At 43.9% G+C, this 20,295-nt stretch overlaps 1 protein-coding gene across 1 annotated transcript; it reads left to right on the top strand.

Moving 5' to 3' along the window:
* The first annotated feature begins 409 nt into the window (after window positions 1-409).
* On the top strand, window positions 410-20,295 carry PLEKHA8 (pleckstrin homology domain containing A8). The gene is made up of 14 exons (XM_088521172.1): window positions 410-469; window positions 9,064-9,180; window positions 9,865-10,020; window positions 11,007-11,131; window positions 12,091-12,249; window positions 12,852-12,892; window positions 13,690-13,853; window positions 14,938-15,100; window positions 15,524-15,609; window positions 16,242-16,300; window positions 17,306-17,436; window positions 17,885-17,955; window positions 18,872-18,933; window positions 19,898-20,295. The coding sequence occupies exons 1-14, from the start codon at window positions 430-432 to the stop codon at window positions 20,093-20,095; spliced, it is 1,572 nt and encodes a 523-aa protein (XP_088377298.1). The 5' UTR covers window positions 410-429; the 3' UTR covers window positions 20,096-20,295.

Genomic DNA, 20,295 nt, shown 5'->3' with positions numbered 1-20,295 from the left:
TCCGAGAGGGATTCGGGCAGGCCGGGCGTTCCAGGAAGCGAACATTAACGAGCCGGAGAGCCCTGCACAATAGAGCCGGCTCGTGGGGGCCGCCCATTGGGCAGCGCCCGCCGGGAACGCGCGCTCCCATTGGCTGCGGGAGGCCACCTGCCAGCGGAGGCGCGGCGGGCGCCTCCCCGCGCCGGCTCGCCCGTCACGTGGGTTGCGATTCTCGGAGCCGTTTGCGCTCGCGTAGCGCCGCGGGGCCGTTCCGCAGAGCGGCTCCTGCGCCACGAGCGCGGCGGCGGGGAGGAGGCAGGCAGGGCAGGCGGCCGGGTGGGTGGTGCCCCGCCATGGCCCTGGGCGCCGGCGGCAGCGCAGCGGGGCCGTAGCGGGGGCGGCGCGGGGCGGCGCTGCCGGGGCCCGGCCGCGCTGCATGGGGCCGCCGCCATGGAGGGGGTGCTCTACAAGTGGACCAACTACCTGAGCGGTGAGTTGCTGCCCGGCCTCAGCCCCAGCGCCCCGGGGGAGCGAGCGGGCCGGGGGCGGGGGGCGGTTTCCCGTAGCGGAGTGAATTTTGAGAAGTTAGAGCTGCTCCGCTGGTGAATTTGTATTTATAAATATCATGTTTATTTTACATGTGAACGCTTGCGTTTTGTATGTTTATTGATGTATATGTAAATAAACGTCTGCAAGTACATACCTTACTTCCTGAGGTCAGGCCAGCGCTGGCCTGGTAGGACAGCGGTTCCTTTCCAGCCCCGAAGTGCCGCCGCCTGCCCAGCCGTGCGCGGCCTGGCCCCTCCTGCTCTTATTTGTCATTTTTTAATGCACGTGGGTCATACTCACGAGCAAACTTTTCTTTGTGCATCCCTGTGACAGTGCCGGCTTTGTTGCCCCTCTGTGGGACCGTTTCTGCGTGCGCTGGGGGGATCCCGGGCCCCTCAGAGCTGGAGGCATCAACATTAAGTCGCACGTGGGTGATTTGGGTGAAAACGCTCGCAAGAATAAAATAAAACACAGGGGCTGCCCTGCTAGCTGCGGGCTTGTTATTTTTCAGGTCCTCCTGTTCCGAGGAGCTTGGCCGAGGAGGGGATGCCAGAGGTGCTGGGGAGTTTTGACTGCTCAGCGCCCCGGGAGGGAGTTGGGGCAGCCCTTGTAATGGGCGAAGGGCTCTGCTGTGCACTGAAACCATGTGGGAGCCCTGCGGTCAGAAGAATAAGCGTGACCTTGATGTTGCCTGGGGCAGATCTCCTTTTTGCAGTATATTTAAGAGGGGTGACTTCTGGTTTGAATATTGTGTCTTTTTTCCAGGGAAATTAGTTGAGCTGCAGCTTTGTTTTTAGTTTTGATATTGAAATTGAACAAGGAAAGGACAAAAACTAAGCTGAAGTGCAGGCAGGACGTGAGTGCGTGTGACTAGAGAGGGTAGGGGGGCAGGCATGATGCATGAGGTGGGATTTATTGGCACAGTAGGAGGTTGCTGCAGTCCCCCCCCCCCTTTTTTTTTTCCCTACTTCAGATAAGCTGCACATGCAGCATCTTCTCTGTCCTCCTTTACAGCATAAATTCCTATCTTGGGCTGTAGGAGGCCAGCCTGTTGTGTTTTGGAGGGCACCAGTTTGCCTCTCTGTGAGCTTATGTGCACTTTCTTTTGGCATGTAATGAAGAGGAATGTGAAGGACTTCCTGCCCCAAAGCCATTAGGTTGTGCAATACTGCAGAAAAAAAAAAAAACAACAAAAAAAACAATGTTAGAATATGAGCTTCATGCTATCAGTAACACAGAGCTATAGGATGAAACTGGATGGGACTAGGGGATGAAATGGAAACCAGAAGCAAGGTGAGGGTTCAGCAGACCCTCCACGACTGTTGTTTCTGTCTGTTCTATCACCAGTCTGCTTCGTCTCGCGCAGGGTTAACTGATTGGGTGTAGGTGATACATGCAAAAAGTAAGTAAAATAGGAGTCATCTCTGTCCGTCTGTGTGTACTCCTCTGCCTGTGATACCACAGGGAGGTAAGTGTGCCCAACAGGTATGTGAGGACGTCTCCTCCTTGTAATACAGAGCACACCTTCATATCCCATTGCTGGAGCCTAGGTATGACAGCCACCAGAACAACAGCCCTTAAAACTACTGAAAATGGCTCCTCTTGCCGCCTTAAGAGGAGTCACTGGAGTCTGTTGATACTTGCATCTTCTCTAGGGATTTTTTTCTTATAACCTGTGCCGTCATCAACACCACAGAGGCAAAGTCCCCATGGGGGAATTTCCCCACAGCCCTGGGGCAGGAGCTGCCTTTGTGCAGCTTGTAGAGCTGTTGGCAACAAGAAAGCTTCAGGGTGTGGGAAAGGAGTTGGGTTGTCTGTGGGCAAAGGTCAGAAAGCTCAGCTTGATAGCAAACAACTGTATGATAGCTTAGCTTGCCTTACTGCTCAAACAAGTTAACTTGTTTAATGATAAATATCCTTGCTTGCTCTGTGCTGATTAGGATAAACTGTGTAAGTATTATTTCTTTGCTTCAGATAGGAAGAGATGGCTTTGCCTTCGTGCTGGCATGGAGCAGGTCTCTGCTGTGTGTAGCTGGGTCCCCTTGTCCTGGCATTGATCCCCTGCTGACCTTGTAGTTTCTGCATGCAGGTGTCCCAAAGCTGCCTTTGAAATCTCTGAGTTTAGAGAGGTTAGGTGAGGTTTCTTTGCTCTAATAAACAGCAGGTAAGCTTGAGTTTTTAAATGAGACTTTAAAAAAAAAATTAACTTCAAATCATGTGTGGCAGCTTTGGCTGCCGTACGTGTGCTCAGAGGTCTAGCCTGCCGCTTGGCATCTTGTGCTTGCAGTAAATACGTCTTCTGAGACTGCTCCTGCCTCTGCTTTCCCTGTTGAATGGGCTAAAACAGTAGGGGAACAGAAACTCCATCAGCAGGGTTAACTAAAACAGTAATTGTGATAGCACTTGGGTAAATATATCATGTCTCTGCAAGCTTCAGTTAAAGAATCCTCCCAGCAGCGAGAGCTGGACATGCTGAACAGTGAAGGCATGCAAGTTAGGTGGGCACAGCTGAGCCCACAGCCAAGGAGAGCAATTTGACCTTAAAAAGTTCCTGGGTTTCATCCTTTGCCAAAGCTTTGCATGTGGCACGAGCATTGCATGGTGAATGGTTGTGGGGGCTCGGACTGGCTTTACAGCAGGGATAAAGGTGCTGTGCTCTCCTCTCCGTGCTCCCCGCTGTAGAAGGCAGCCAGGGTCACCTGCTGCTTCCCTGTTTTTCTGCAGTCATTTGGTTCTGAGTCTTGGTACTCGCTGAGCATGAGGCGTTACGCCACGAGCAGCAGCAAAGCTGACTGAAAATGGTCCTATTGCAACGTTCGTGTTTTGTGGACGGGGGGATGTGAACTGCAGAGCAGGGAAAGGGGGAGAGTGGATAGGAATTGCATGTGAAGGCTGCTGCTTGTTTTTTTTGAAATTGAGCTGTTTTATTACATTTACTCAGATTAAAAAGAAAATATATCTCTAGTCTTTGGAGGCTACCTTGTTAAAAATATATGAGACTTCGATTTCCCACAAGTTTGTAGAAATTATCGCTTACCACAAGGGAAAGAAGAGAATGGAGTTGGGAAACACTTTCACTTACATGTCCAGTAGTTGGGCACTTCCAGGATTTGATGTTTTTTTTGTTTTGTTTGCTTTCTCCTCCTACCAAAATTCAGTTAAGCTCAGATCTTCAGCATGAAACCCAGTTTACCTGTGCTAACTGGCCACAGGCAGGAATCCAGCTGCACTCGGAAGGAAGGAAGGAATGTGTCAGGTCTTGGCTTGGGGATTAAAGGTGGCTTAGTCATTAGAGATGGAAAAATACTGACAGCATCTACAGAACTGCCTGCTGTGCTCTGTGATCGGTGAAATGGCTTTGATGACTTGTCACAAGGCTAAGCCTTTCCTGGCGTGTAAATATTCCCTTTCTTAGTTGGAGCGAGTAGCTACAACCTTAACTTAATTCCTCTTCCTTGAAGCATTGCAGCCTCACATTCATGCGGTCACTAGTTACACTGCATCATAGCACATACCAGCATTGGCTCTTCTCATCTTCTTCATGAATCTTTTGTTGCCATGTTATTGTTGTACTCTGAATTCCTTTCATTTTATTTAAAATGCCCAGCGCCAACAGCGTGCAGTAAATCTCAGGCTGCATATAAGGCTTTAAGTTACTTTTGTCTCTCAATGATTCAGAATTGCATAACAAACTTGGAGGAGGCTAAAGAAAGGACGTTAGCTTTTATAGATTTATTCTGGATGCACATGCTAATACTGTTTAGAGTGACTCTATTTCTGGTGCTGAATTTAAGAAATCTGGCCTTTCAGAGTGGGAAACATGTCTGCTTGTAGCTGATTTCGAGCTCTGAAAATGAGGTCCTCTGTGCTTCCAAAAAAGGAAGCTGTCAACAACAGCTTTGCACTTGGGTAAATATTTGATTCTTGAAAAGCTCTTGTTTACACTTGTTTTCCCCTCCTCTTAGCCCTCTGGGTTTAGTCGAGGTCCCGATGACACGACAGAGCGGACGGGCCTTGCGGGGCTGGATCTCCCCCTGAGGTGTCTGCCCTCCCCGAGCTGTGGCCAGTGCTCCTGGTGGCAGCTGCCCTGGGAGCAGGCGCCGCTTAGGTGGCCTGTGGAGTCCCGCCTGGGCTCTTCCACCACGAGTCAGTTCCTCCTTTCACATTTTGCATAATTACGTTTGTGTGGTTTGACCTTCATTTTCACCTCTCTTCCCTCCTCCACTATTTTTTTTTTTGATGCAGCAGTTTTCTTTTGTCTAACCTTTTGGACTTCGGCAGCAGAGCAGGTTTGATGAGGCTGCAGGAATGGGAAGTGCTGTGCCCTCTCCTTGCTCAGGGGAGGCTGCTGGAGCGATGCCGCGGAGCCCGCAGCTCTGCGGCACCCGTGTCCCTGCAGGCTGCCTTTACGTGGCTGCACCAAAGACCCATAGCTTGATCACAGCAATAGTGGGGCATTGCAGGTGGGGCTGAGTGATGGTAGAGAGGTGCCGTCCTGTGTGTTTAGGTACATTTGTGCCATTGACTGTCTACCCTGAGACTGCCTGCCAGGAATAGGAGCTGCTAGTTTGCTTGGGCTCAGCAGGAGGAAAAGGAGGAAATGCCCTAGGAACTCTCAAGAGCTGAGTGTTTTGTTGCACACAGTGGGCGGCATTAGTGCTTCTTGAGCAGTGACCTGAATTAGTGAACTCTTGCCTCTTTTGCCCTTTCAAAAAAAAATCACCTCTCTGCCCTTCATCGCTGCAGTGCGTCCACTTGGAGGATGTGCGTACTGCTCTTTCCATCCCTTACGAGGATGGGTACCTGGCCATAGCAATAAAACTCCTTTGCAGATAAGCAGGGCAGGCCCAGCAGCTGTGAGAGGGCAGGACTGTTTTTCAGCGCTGCACAAACACTTGGATTTGGGAAGGAGGTGTGAGCTTTGTAGGACACTGTGAGGAAATCATGTGGGAGAGGCACTGTTACCTGCTTCACTTGAACCTCTAGCGTTTCCCAAATGTGAATTTGAACTTGCTTAAGAAGTGATAAAATTGCTGAAGTGCTGAGTTTTTGTTGGAAAAATCTCGTTAATTTAAGGGGCTCTAGGAAAGAGGATAGTAGCTTTGAGGGGACATGTGAGCCATAACACACGTGTTTGCATTTGCACTGTTGTTCTTGGGTACAGACTGTGGATTTTTGTGTTGTGACTAAAGAGTAGGCAGGGATTTTGGTGCAAATTGCATATGTCAAGATAACCCTTTACAGTTCATGCTGCAAAGGGTTTCTTGGTCTTTGCAAGATATTCTTATGCTAAACACAGCTCGTTTCTCAGTAGGAACACTGTGATGACTGACAACATCCAATGTGCAACAAAATGGATCAAACTGAGCCTCACAAAAGGAACATACTACTGCTTTTCAAGAACTGCATTCTAATGTTTAGTGTGTGGGTGTGTAATAAATTGAGGAAGCAAATTGAGATTTTGAGATTGTTTTGTCCATTTGCAACATGGAGATTTCCATAGCCTTAGATGCACAGGTGCGTCCATAGGGACATGCATTAAGCCCTGCAGTGTGGCTTTTGGGACAGCACGAAGTGTCTGTGTTACACAGATATGCAGGGAGCTCAGTGCAGAGTAAGGTTTTTCAGGATGACCCAGGGCAGTTGGACAGTCTCCCTTCCAGGCTGAAAATGGGATTCCCTGGATCTGTGTTTTAACCGTTAGAGATGCATCTGCTAATTGGAAAATTTGACTTTCTTTGTAACAGCAAGCGTTTTGTGTATGAGAGTGCTCTGTTCCAGCAGGAAGTTACAGAAGGGGAGGATGGTGTCTTCTGGGTTACAGCGGCTACCTTAAAACTCAGGAACAGGCTGGGTGTTTCTTTTTGCAGTGAGGATGAGTCCAGGAATGCCATGAAACTCTCAAGTCGGCCATTTTGCAAGGTACCAACACTGCCTTGGTCTTGTGTGAGTAGCTCCAGGCTTCTAGGACTGTCTATCACATCAGCTTTTCTGAGGATTTATGTTGAAGCTCAAGAAATTAAGAAGCACAAAGTATTACATGATCTAGTGGGAGCCAGCCAGTAATAACAACTCAAGAGTCTTGCCTTTGTGCCTCTTAAAAATGCAACTAAAACTAGTATCTCTTAATTGCAGCTTTTTTTCCTGGTCATCAGCTTGGCTTCTTGAGCGTGTAATTCCCCCAGACGGGCTGGCTTTGTGGATGTCTGACATGATCTACATGCCTTCAATGCTTTCTGGAGCCTGCCTTGTGCAACATGAAAGTTTGAGTTATGTCCAAATTTCAGCTGTGTTATTAAGCAATGTCAAGTTTGCTTGGTGCTGATTGCATCCAGGTTTCCTGGAGTGTAACGGTGCAAGCAGGCAGAGCTTTCCATTCGGGAAAGCTTCTGAGGAAATGCTGAATCCTTAGTACACACCGGCTCCTTAGGTAGGGGTTTCTGTGATGGATGATACCAGATCTCCCAGGTCCTAAAGGTACTAGTTTTAAGTTTTGCACAAGGGTACAATATCTATCAGGACCTTAACCAGTGTCTACTAGGTTGTCTGGAATCTCTTTATTCAGTGTCCTCCGACTGGACCCGTAAGCTACTGTTTGCTCTTCATGTGCCTTGCATTTTATCAGCTTTTTCTGTCAGCAAGGTCAGTTGTTGCTGTTAGTGGCTCTGTGGGGCTGAGACAAGCTGTGGAAGGGTGAGCTATGCTTTGTCCTGCTCTGTGCACCAGCAGTTCGAATAAGCATAGTAGATTCTCCTTGAGAAGTGTGTCTTTGCTGTCATCATTAAGACCTGGAAGGATTCAGCCTTAGCTTTCTATCAGGTAAAGTCTGGATAGGACCATGCTTGGCAGTTTTCCTAAGAGAGTTAGTGGGGAGAGAATAAAACTGTGCAAGCCTGAGGTTTGTGTTCAGAGTGACTTTTGTTGCTTTGGATTTTTTGGTCTCCTCTTTGCTTGTCTGTGAATTGAAGCTCCTGTAACTGAAAATCGCCTCCCTGTTGCAGTGTCCAGGACTTGTCAGCCGCACGTTATTTTTAGCTAGTTGTTTAGGATAACCTTCCCGTGGCTGCTGAGTCCATCGCATGGAGAACCAGGTGGTTACCACCTCCACTGACAGAACCTTGCTGCTATTTATTTAAAAAAAATGGGGGGAGGGGGTAGCAAATTCTGCTCTGAAAATGTGATGTGTCCCAGCCAGCAATTGTATATCACTGTCTTCTGGGTGCTCATCTAATAAGGAAGAGTTCTGCAAAGCAACATGGATAGATATTTGCTGCTCTCTCCCTTCCCCCTTAAAAAAGCTCTACTCCAAAGCAAAAGGAGAAAAAAAAAAAACCCTAAAAATCCTTCAACAAACCCTATTGACTCACGTTGTGTTTTTAACCAGTCCCCAGCATGTTGGAGGCAGAGAGATCAGTTGGAGAGCATGACCCTGGTATTGCTTTTAAAGAAAAATGAACCTCCTCCTGCTATTTGTATGTGACTTTGGAGTTTTATAAACCTGGATTGAGTTGTGTTTGGTGTCGCTTAAACCGCCAGTTCTTCTGGGGTTTTGGTTTTACTTGTACCCAAGAGTTAGTTTTCCAGCACAGCTCGGAAACTTGGGTACCTCAACTCTGCTGGGCCTGCCCAGAAAAACTTGTTGCAGATCCGTAACAAAGCCAATTTCCTCCAATGAACACGGCTGTCTTATTTCTTCTTATGTTGATGAGCTCTTGTTTTACTAGACATAAATGCAAGATGCTGGGTCTTGTTCATCCATATGAACATTGGAAAAGTGCTTCCAAAAGAAGAGATGGAAATATGAGATTTAGTTCTGGAGCTGGGCAGCAGGTTGGGCAGAAGAGGTAAATTCAGCACTGTTGCCAGGGCAGTTTAGCCCCATGGCTTGATTATTCCCTGGGGATGTATCCAGAAGTACAAGATCTTAATTAAAGACTCTTTCTCTCCCTACTTCTCTAGGCAGCATGAGAGTTCAAAAGCTATTTAGAAGTGTTTGGTTAAAACATGGAGTTCAGAAATCCACACATCCCCTTCTGTTTCCTTTATTTCTTAATTTTGAAAGGAGTCTCTTGGCCTTTGTTACTCAAGGTAGTTTGACCAACCTTGTGGTAGGGAGGAAGACGCGTAAGATGAGACAACTGTGGTGAATTTTAGAAAGAGTGGAAGAGCTGGTTGGTGAGTGGTGGGAACAATTGAGGGGTAGTGGTCTGAAAAGCTGGTTTTGGAAACGAGAGCCAGTGATAACATGTTAGCAGAGCTACTGGACACGACGTATGGCATGTGAGGAGCGTACTGCCAAGGTTCAGCTGAGAGCCTCCGAGTCCAGCTGCCTGCATAGGGCGTGTAATGACCAGCAAGCAGGGGCCGTGGTATACAACATCCAAAACTGCCTGCTCAACAGATTAATTCTTCTGAATGGACTTCTCTTGAATTGTTGATCGAGATCTTATTTATGGTGATTTTTGGATTACAGAAACGTTGGGATTCCTGGGAGAGAAGTAACTGAGAAGCGACTTGTTTGTTTGTTTTTCCCAGGCTGGCAGCCTCGATGGTTTCTTCTCTGTGGTGGTATCTTGTCCTATTATGATTCTCAGGAAGATGCCTGGAAGGGGTGTAAGGGAAGCATCCAAATGGCTGTGTGTGAAATTCAAGGTAACTAAGATACAGTAGCACTCCCTGAACAAACGTTGTCTGATAAGTATATGCTGTGTTAGAAATCAGACTTCCTGGTATGTTAATTTCTTTGACATTTGTAGTAACTCAGTAACTTGATCTATATGTAAGTCTTTATTCTATAGTATTTTGAAAATATTACAAAAAATGCAAGTTGCTACTATAATGGCACATGTCCATGTAGAATATTCTTTATTTTTCTTAATCCACACTAAAGAGTACACAGCTACAAATAACTGTCTAGGCACAAAGCTAAAGCTAGAAATATGAGTAATGAACTTAAACACTGCATCTGCTTATGCCTGGTGGTTTACTTGCCATGACTTTGAGGCTCAATTTTGGGCAGGGAGTCTGAAAGAGAGGCTTGCTAAATGAGAATATCTTTTCTGTAAAGACCCACAGGTGATGCTATGCTACCTACAGAAGTGCTTTTCCTAGCTTTTTGTCCCAAACCTGTGTGTCCTGTCCTCTAATTCAGCTGGAGCACTGCAGAATGGCAGTGAGGGAAGGCTGGGGCTATAGGTTCCTGCTCCTCCATTGCTGTATGGCTTGCTACATACATATCTATTTGGTTATTCATTTGGGCTGGGATGGGCTGAAGGAGAAGAAACATGTGCCATGCTCACCAGGAGAGATCTGGCCTGAAACCTGTGTTGCCTCCAGTCCATCCTGCAGACAACACGCGGATGGACCTGATCATCCCTGGGGAACAATACTTCTATCTAAAGGCAAGAAATGCTGTGGAGAGGCAAAAGTGGCTGGTTGCACTAGGAACTGCCAAAGCCTGTCTGACAGACAGCAGGACACAGAAGGAAAAAGGTAAGAACTTGCTTAGCTGCTCACTTACTGATTACCTTTCCTTACGTTTACCCTAGGATATGCGTGCAAGGATCACAAAATCTGTGCTTAAACTGTGTTCAACTTGTGCTGCTGCAGATCTTAAACGCCACTAAAAGTCAGGCCACATGAGGACTCTAGTCAGAAGTCTCAAACATTAGCTCCTCAGTGCAGCTCTGGGTTCCCAGGATGTGGGCTCTCTCTGTGTGTGTGGGGCAAGTCCCCTTCACACCTCCGTCTGTTCACCTGCTGCCTTGCTCCAGTGCCTGCTCCTCTTCAGCTTTCCAATTTCTCGGGCCTTTTGCTTTCCCTATTCTAACTGAGCTGCCTGTGCCCTTCTAAGACCCCTTGGCAATTAAAGAAAAGGTTTGCAATTGGTCTTAAATGTGCACACTAGCTTTCAGAAAGTGAAACCTGTCCATAGTCAAACCATGAATATTAGTTTACTTCTCTTGGATTTTATCAGCAATCTCCACTTTCACAAAGTAGAGCTCCCTTGCTTCAAATGTGGTGTTATTCATGAGTCACACCGAGACCCTTATATTTTAGCCAAGTACAACCTCAATTCAGTGGCTACCTTGAAAATGGTGAAGAGAAAATGTGAATAAATTGGTAATCCTCAGCAAGCCTGGGTAGAGCTTTGCTCCTTTCCCTGAGGTGAGGAATAGCTTCTCTTCTGCTAGCTGGAGCTTGCATCTTCACTAGCCTGTGCAGGTGCCAGTTCAGACTGACTCTCAGGAGATACTGGTGTAGAGTCCTAAACAAAATGTGGGCCTGATGTGCAGTGCCCGTCACAGCTGGAAGTAAAGGCCAACCTAGAAGAAGTCAGTATCTTTTGAGTTAAGAGAAAATGTTTTGAAATGGGAAGTATTGATTGAGTTAGGCTGGATAATACTATTTAAGCAGCTCTCCAAAATCTGTACTGCAAGATGGGGAGAATAAATTTAATTCTTTTGTTTCTTTTGTAGAGTTCACTGAAAATACGGAAGCCTTGAAAACTAAAATGTCTGAGCTTAGACTGTACTGTAACCTCCTTGTTCAGCAAGTGCATAAAACTAAGGAAGCCAGCATTTCTGGTGCATCAGAGCCAGAGGTACAGCTCCATTTTTTAATTTTAATTTTTTTTTCCCTCCATGTAAACCAGTTCTTTGAAGTCTGGACTATTCTAAACTCCTGATTAGCCAGTTGTCCCACTCAAAGCTAGTTAGTATGGTGCTGTCTTTCAGCTGAGATGGTGTAGGAAATAACAGGCCTACACAATAGTTCCTGTTTAATGAAATGGTAACTCTATTGATATAAAGAAAGGTAGCAGATAACTTCATGTTGGGTAGTAAGCAGTGAGATGACCCTAGAGTCTTGGAAATCTAGATAGTAGCCTATCAAGGTCTTCTGTTTTACTGTGGATTATCATGTGTGTATAGTGGAACAAAAGGAAGTGAGGGGGAGGGGAAAAAAAAAAGAAAATGATAGCTTGCAAGAAGTATGTGTTTGTCCCTAATTAGATTTCTGTTCAGAATCATTAAGAGTTCAACTTTGGGAACAGGGGGGAAAAAAAAAAAAAAAAAAAAAAAAACTCTTTTTCCTCAAGTAAAACCCTTAAAGGGTCAAGAGGTAATAGAGACCTTAAAAAAGTAAAATTGAGAGGAAGAGCTGCTTTGTTAGCCTCTGCACTAACTAGCAGTAACTGTTTTAAGCTTTAAGACACATTTGTCTTACAAATTTCCTGAGCAAAAAAAGCCTATTTTTAAGAAGAGTGCCCTACTGCTAATGATTTACCGCTTGATTTGGGAGCAAGTGTGTGAAAGAGGGAGGCTGTGGGAAAGATGATGTGGAAGGTCCAGGGTGTCTCCAGGAAGAGAGACCCAAGTGCAAAAGGGGCAGGCAAAAGAGGTTGCATAGTCCCAGTAGTATGTGATGCCAGGTCTCTGACACTTTGCGTTAACTTGAGTGAAACTGGAATCATGACTGTAGCAATAGTGGGCTGTGTTTATGGTGGGTGCTCCAAGCTAATCTTTTGTGATGAGTCAATATCTAATTGGTTTCTTCCCACAGAGCGGGATTGATGTGGGAGCTCTGTTGAAATCAACCTGTGACACCTTCCTGAAGACTCTTGAAGAGTGTATGCAGATTGCAAATACAGCCTTTACTTCCGAGTTACTGCATCACACTCCACCTGGATCCCCACCTTTGGCAGTTTTCAGATCCAACAAGGCCTGTATTCCCTTCTCCAAGTCTTGGCATGGGAAGAAAAGCCTATTTGCAGAGTAGCATTTGTGGAAGTTGAGAATGAAAATTTTAACCATGCAGGAGCTAGTAGTCTTTTACTAGGCATGCTCTGGCTTGCAAGTTGTATAGGGCTTCTTTGATTTTTTTTTTTTCTCCTTTTTATGATAAACAATGACTAATCTCTAACTTCTAATCGTAGATGAAAGTTATTAGTAACTTTTAGGACTAGCCACAGACACATATTTCAAAATTGCCTGTGCATGGCAAGCTGATCCATTGTGCGAGCTAGCAGCACTTATAGTGCAGTAACTTAAAAAGATATGTGCAATATTATATATTATGCAGTATAATATGTACAATATTATAATGATATGCAGTATGCTGCAGTTATTGCAGTATAATATGTGTGATGATATGCCTGGTGAGCTTATCTTTTCAGAAGCAAAGGCGCTCAGACAAACAGCAGACGAAGGTGTATGCAGGGAGGTAGATGCTTCGCTGTGTCTGGGAAGTGTGAGGTTTAAGAAACGTGATAGGCTGCTCTTGGTTTAAAGGATATATATATTTTTTTCCTTTTTATCTTACAGATGAAACACTCGGTCTTGTCCAGTCATACCACAATAGAAAGGTATAATAAAAATCCTTATTAACGATCTCTTTGTAAATTGTTTTTGGTAGTGCCTTTTCCTTCCATATTTTTCTCTCTGGTATTACCAGTACTGGATACAGGCAAAATTGTTTTGTTCTGAGCTGCAAACTTGGAAAAAGACACATCAAAAGGGAGCTGGCTTACCTCCACCTCATATTTTCCCTTTCTCTGCTGTTTCCCTTTTATTTTCTTCCTCCCTCACCATTGCCATGCTGACTTCCTGGTCACTCACCAGCCCTACCTCTCCCACTTCAGTGCTTTTCTTTTATATTTCATTCCACTCCATATACTCATGAAATAATTGCTAGGGAGCAAGCTGTGATTTGTGGAGGAGATGGCAAGGGTGGGTGTGTGTGTGTGGGTGTGTGTGTGTGTGTGTGTGTGTGTCGGTGTGTATATATATATAAAAGCACTCCTGAGGGGGCTGCTCTTTTAGCAAAAACACCTGCCTGTAATCTGTATTTTTTTTCTTTTTTTTTGCAATCAATACTATATTTTTACTCTCCCTCTTTTATTTTATTTTATTTTATTTTATTTTATTTTATTTTATTTTATTTTATTTTATTTAGTCATTGTGATTATATTCACTAATCTATGAGCAGGGTTTGAATCATTGACATATATCCTATTTGATATATGTCCTGCCACCTGTGCAGCCTTCTGCTGCCTAGAATTCTGGTACCTATTTTTCTTGTTGTCCCTATGAAAACACACAAACAACCATTCCACCAAGCAATAATTTTATACATTACTCATTATTCCTTTCCTTCCTTCAGGCAAATGGAATTGAACCCTTGTGAAAATGGCTCTGTAAAAAAAGAACTTAACCATCAAGAGCAAACCCTTATTAAAAGCTTAGCACATTTAACGCTAGAAACAAATGAGGGGAGCAGTGATGTTCCAGCTGAAGACCACATAGAAGTGAATTTGGCAGGTGAGTGTATGTGCTGCATTTTTCTCTCTAAGAATGATTATGATTGTTACTCTAAGAATAATTGGAGGAAGCCTGTAAGTGCTGATATCTCTGCCCTCCCAGGAGAGGGGATGTTAGTACAGGACTAACGCAACTTAGTCTGGTGTCTGCCCATTGTCCAGCCGCCTTAGCACAGCTCCTGTCCATGTAGATAGCCAACTTTATTCTGCACGGGGAGGGAGATTAAAGCTCTTTCTTGAACAAGAGGAGGCTCTTCTGGATACTGATTGACGTAAGTGGCAATGCAGTTTGGCAGGACTTGGGCTATTCTTGCACCGGGGGTGGACACTCCATTCCCAGAACCTCTCCCTTAACACCTCTGCTAGCACCTCCTGCTGCCCTGTCAGAAGGGGAGCAGGAAGCTTTGTGTTGATATCTGAGGGGGCCTGACCTTGTAGTTGCTCGTAAATGCTCTGGCAATTCTCTGTGGAAAATAAACTCTTTTTCCCTGCAATTAAAAGCATGTTAGAAAGTACCTTATTTCTTCCCAACACTTTAGCAGAACATGAAACTTGGAATTGTGTGTGGCTTCAGCAAAACTCTGTTGAATTAGTTTGTATAAAATTCCATCCAACATGATTCTTAAGCGCTGCTAAAACTTGAAATCAAATCTTCACGAGCAACCTATTTTCCATTCCTCCTTCTGTTGAATGGACTATATCCACTATATTCCATGGCCAGTATTCCAGAACTCCATGCTAGGGAAGCTATAACCATGCAACAGGTAGTCTTTTTTGTCAAGGAGGTGAGTCTGCTTTCCTAACCACTTCCTTACTGAACATGTGCAGCCTCACCTGCATTGGAGGCTGGTAGCTGGTTTGGCTGATGAGAGAAGAAAAGGAGAGTGGGAGAAGACAAGAAGAGAAGCTTGTTTAAATATTGTCTCAGTTGCCAGCATCAGAGGAAGTGACAAGTGCCATGATGCTGGCAGGAAAGCTTTTGAACTTGCATGCTCTAAGTATGCCTTCCTTTAAAGAGCTGCACAGAACTGTAATAATATATGTATATATGGTTGTGCTTTTCTGTGTTTTTTGTTTCCTATAAATACAAGGTATTAAAGAAGACAGAGAGAGCAAGCTGCAAGCTACAGAAGGCTTTGGTACCCACAAGTTGCTGCAGTCGGAGACAGATTCTATGTGTGGATCAACTTTATCGTGTGAGGAAGATGGAAATGAAAAAGACTTTCCTACCTTCTTCAGTGTCATGAGCAATAGGTAGAACATGCTGCAGATTTTAATTACAAGGGTATTAAGACTCCATGTTAAGCTGTTAATTGATTCTTAAGTCTGTTCTGCCTGCAAAGCTGTGTATGTTAGGATTATTTGGCAGAACTAGCTACAGCACAGTAATAGAAGAAGATAGACTTTATAAAATCAGTTTTGCAGGACATTCTGAGAGCAGAGTCATTCATCTAAACCCAACTTTGAATGACTTCCGTACGCTCCTGCCTTTCTGGGAATTAAGCATTTGTCTGCAATTACACTTGTAAAGAAACAGTGTGTGGAGTTCTGAAAGCATCACTGGTTGTGAGTTTGTGCTTGAGCTATTCCAAAATATCTATATTGGAAGTTGGTTTTTGTGGTTTGTGGTGACAGTCTAACAATAAAAAATATCTTTTCTTTTTATCCTGGATCCAGGTTCAGTGATATTGAACTCCGTGAGGAGGAGGGCATACCAACAGAGGAGTTTCTGGAGTCCTGTTATGCAATCGTGCCTGTTCTGGGTAAGCAGCTCTTCATTTTTCTCCTAGCTAGTGGCAATGGATTGTGAAACAGTTTGGGGAATTAATTTCTTTGCTGAAGTGATATAATGTAAAAATAGTTTCTATCAGCAGAATCAATCTGACTGGTACCAGATGTTTCTTATTCCTGCTTTTGTAGAGAATTCAGTCTTGTTTAGCTAGAACCCTGTGTAAGATGTCTGGGAATCTGAGTTCATCTGGAACAGTAATTTCCTCCCCTCAAGAGAACAGTGTAAATGCCTTATGTGTAGTACAGCTGAGAGTAGCATCAGCTATGCTCTCTATTGTGTTTCTCCCTCCCTCCCCTCCCCTTTTTCCCTCCACCCCACACCAAAGACTTCCATCTCCAGCTAGTGCAGTTCCCTGTCTGCTTGGCCTCTGAATCTGACATGTTGTGGGTCTCTTTAAAGACTCTCCAAATTAGTATATCTTAACTCTTACACCAGATGGAGGTTTTGGTTTCTGTAACTGAAGAAAGACTTAAGTTTATGTTGTTCATTTAGCATCCTGCTGTTATCAGAAACATTGGTAAGAGTGAATAAAATGAGTTGTTACTAAGGCACAAGAAGTGGGAAAAGGCATGATTTTAAAATGTGGCCTTTCTTTCTTTCCAGACAAGCTGGGACCAACTGTTTTTGCTCCTGTTAAAATGGATTTTGTAGGTAACATTAAGGTAAGAGCTAATTTTTAACACCAACTTTAAACAAGCAGGGCTCTGTTTAGCTAGCTCCTGAACTAATGATCATAACTTTGTTGGAACATCTAGCTTAGGTATCAGAACAAAAGAATTTTTGTGTCAGGAGCCAATATTGGAAGGTCTTTTTAGTATTTGTTAATGTTGCTCTCTGTCAGCTCAGAATGCTGAGATTCCCTAATTCTGCTCTTGGAGCACTTGCTGTGTTTAATAAATCCAACTGTTTTTTCACAGCGAAACCTTTAAAATCAAATCTGATCAACTGCCAAGTAAGATGTCTGTTATAGCTAATGAGTATGACTTTAATTCTGGTCTGAGAGGATTATAAGCCATGATGCAATGGTTTAGACTGGAGAGCAAACAAGAAGAAAATGCCTTTCCTCAGCCCAGTCGGACCAAATGAGTTCACTAAGAACCAGCTCCTTGGGAGCTGTAAATGAGAACAGATGCTGTAGTTGAGGTTTCCATTCTGAAACTTTTACCAGCTCTGTGTCTGCAAGGGCTTGAGGCTCTACTTGTGCATTTAGGAGTTGTACATAACAAACTTTGGAATAAATTCAGAAATGTAAACATGCTGACGACTGCTAAGTATAATTGAGAGGTTGCAGTTTAGCTGTTGTCAGAAGATTATCTGGTTTGTATTTGGAGCTCTGGGATGTTGAGTCTCTGTACAGGCTGATTTAACACCTTTCCACCTCTATGTCTAATGACATATGTCATATCTAAAGCATGATATGAGACATAAGTGGAAAATTCTCTGTAAACTGTGGACAGAGCCACTTTCTTATTGTGTTAAGTGGTGGTGATGCAACAGGCACATAGTAGGAGCAAAGTCTTGGGGTTTGTTTAGTGGCTCTTGTGCCGCTTGCGCAATCCAGGCTAGCAAGGAAGAATCCTGGTAAAGAGCTTGTTTGTATATGTAGACTTGTATAGGATATTGTTTGATCTTAAAGGCATAAAGCCTTTCCTCTTATTTTTCTCCAGAAAATAAACCAGAAATTTATAACCAACACGGAAGAGTTTGACACCCTTCAGAAGATAGTGCTCCACGAAGTGAACGCAGGGGTGGCACAAGTTAGAAACTCTGCTACCGAGGCTCTGTTGTGGTTGAAAAGGTAACAACCTCCTCCTATCTATTTAGGTGATAAGCAGTTCTGCTGTGATGATCTTTCACCAATGCAGGCTTCTGTTCATAGCGCAGACAAGTTACTTTCACAGGTTTTGTTAATCTAAACTGACTAGGGTCAAGTTTGTGGTCTGTGCTTCTGTTGGCAAAGTGGCAGTGGGAAGAGCAGTTGCAGATAATCTTTCCCTCCCCATCCCCATAAAAGTGGAAACAGACCCCCCCACTAAGTGCCAGTGCTAGGGAAGAGGCTGCGGGAGATGGCTGCATTTCTTTTATATGGATGAAAAATGTCTGCTTAATTCTGGGTTTTATAAGCAATAGGAATTCTAAGATACTGAAATTATGAAGCACCAAAAATTGTGTTGCAAACTGAGAGGTTTGGTTATAAACATGTGTGTGTTCTGTTTGTTTTTTACTTTGTGGGCTCATCCTGACAGAGGCTTGAAGTTCTTGAAAGGATTTTTAACAGAAGTGAAGAATGGAGAAAAGAATATCCAAACAGCTCTGAGTAAGTTGCAGTAGCTTTATTCTTCACATGTCTCCGAATTTATGTACTCAGCTATTTTCCTTCTTGTTTAGAACCTGAGTTTTCTTTTTTTCCTGTGCATATTGATACAGCTAGCCCCAGAATCCAACTTTTTTGAAAACTGTGGTCTTCAGGTGGGTTACTGGGTAACTGGTTGATCTTGATTTAATGCCAGCTGAAGATTCATCTAATTGGCGTTCATCTAATTTTGGCATGAAGAAAAGGCAGTATAGGTGGTATAGCTTGTTGGGTCTGTCTGAGAATGTAGCCAAGGCTATATTGAGGAGCACTTGCATGAGACACATTGAAGATTATTTTAATAAAAGTCCAATACTTTCTGTTCCAGGACGTTAAGACTTTACCCTCATATATAAGGGTAAAGACCAAATATTACTCTCCTCGTTTAATGTCTGAGCCAAGTGTCTGGATTGAGACTGGCTATATGTTAGTACACAGGGTTGTTTTCTCCCTCTGTCATATTTTTCTAGACCTGCACGGAAGTGAGAGCTAAAGAGGGGGAGAAAAGTCAGCCATGAGGCAAAGCTAGTCAAGTACAAATTACATTCCCCTCCTATCTGTGCGAACACCTTATGTGCCATGGATGACTTGTTTGAGATCTGACAGCAGAGCTGATACCTGCCTCCCAGTTTTCCCAACCCAGAAATCCTAATTGTCATCTCCTTTTCTCCTTCCTTTCAGTCATATGAGTAATGCTTAAAAAAATAGCCATTATTTGGGTCCAGCAACAAGGGTATATGTTCAGAACTAGAGGTTTTCATGCTCCAACTTTTCATAGTGATGCAAGCTTAAAACTGCCATACCTATATACACACTTCTTTTCTCTCCCCCTTTTGTTTTGTTTTTGTTTTTGTTTTTCCTCCCCTCTTTGTCCTTTAAGACAATGCTTATGGGAAGACGTTAAGGCAACACCACGGCTGGGTTGTGCGCGGGGTCTTTGCGGTAAGTAATTCTCTTGGCTGCCAGGGGTCTTGCTAATGTGATGTTGTATTGCATATACCTAATCTATTTTAAAATTTGTAAGCCTTGAAATGAAGAGGATCTTTTTGTCAGACTTTATCTTGAGGGTGAGGACTGTGGAGGTTGCTGTGTAGCATTGCACTTCCAGGATGGGACCTGTTTTGGGTTTTTGTTTGTTTGGGCTTTTTTTTTTTTTTTTTTTTTGCCAAAACACATGGGTTGCTCTTTTCTGCATGAAGTTCTCATTATTTCTTTTGCAACAGTGTTGCAAATCTTTTATAAGAATCTAAAATACTGTCATAAGAGAGCTATAAAATGAAGATGTGGAGTTTTTGGGGTTGTTTTTTTGAGCTTGGATGTCTCTGAATGACAGCATTTGAGAAAGTGTGAAGGAGGCTAGTGTGGCTCATAACATAATGGCCAGAAGAAATGGTTTAGTTTTTGTTCAAGCGGCAGCTCCCTCTTGTGTCTGTTCCTGGAAATTATCTGTGAACCTCTGAAAATCCTTGGCTGAGGCAGCGCGACAGTGACTTGGAGAAATGGGTATTTTAGAAGGAGTTTTCTAAAAGGCTTTTGAGCATGGGACTTGAACACTGAAGTGTGTGGGACTAGGTTGGGATCTCTCATAACAAATTTTACTTTAGGTTCTGTGTTTAATACTTTTTTGACATTTGCTGTTTGTGCAAAATATGCTGCACAGACACTTTCTAAAAATAAGGGTTAAGTGGGACTTAAACTGGGCATCTACACAGAGATAATAAAAACTGTTACTTTCTTATCAGTTCAGATCTAACTTTTGCATGCCTACAGATACATTAAAGCATTAACATTTGCGTAATCAAAGTGCAAAGAGGGTACTGGATTAGGCATTTTTTCTTGGTTCTGGCTGGATTTCTTTCACTGTTCTGTCTTTTTCCAAATCTAAAGACTTTGGTTCCTCCCCCAGCTAGCTTTAAGGGCGGCTCCAACGTATGAAGACTTTGTGGCAGCACTGTCTGTAGAGGAGTGTGATGCTCAGGAAGAAACCTTTTATAAAGGGATGCAGAGGGACCTCAGCATTTACTTACCAGCCATGGAAAAGCAGCTAAATATCCTGGACACTCTCTATGAAGTACATGGTTTGGAGTCAGATGAGGTGGTATGACAACAGCCGGACAGCGTCTTAAAACTTCAGGGACTGCGTCTGTTAACAAAGTGTTTTTTGTGTTCTTATTTCTGGACGTTGCTCCTGTTTGTTGCGTATCTTCCATTGGGAAGGGTATGAGTGCTTTTTTGGGGGAAGGGTATGTATGGACATGTGTGTTTGTGTATTTTTTATGCTTGTTTTGTGTTTCAGTGCAGAGG

The sequence above is a fragment of the Tinamus guttatus genome, unplaced genomic scaffold (assembly GCF_059628265.1).
Source record: "Tinamus guttatus ecotype Peru unplaced genomic scaffold, ASM5962826v1 Tinamus_guttatus_pri_ptg000115l, whole genome shotgun sequence".
Classification (NCBI taxonomy): Eukaryota; Metazoa; Chordata; class Aves; order Tinamiformes; family Tinamidae; genus Tinamus; species Tinamus guttatus.
The sequence above is the reverse complement of the archived record's forward strand: the minus strand, read 5'-3'. Positions and strand labels throughout refer to the sequence as shown.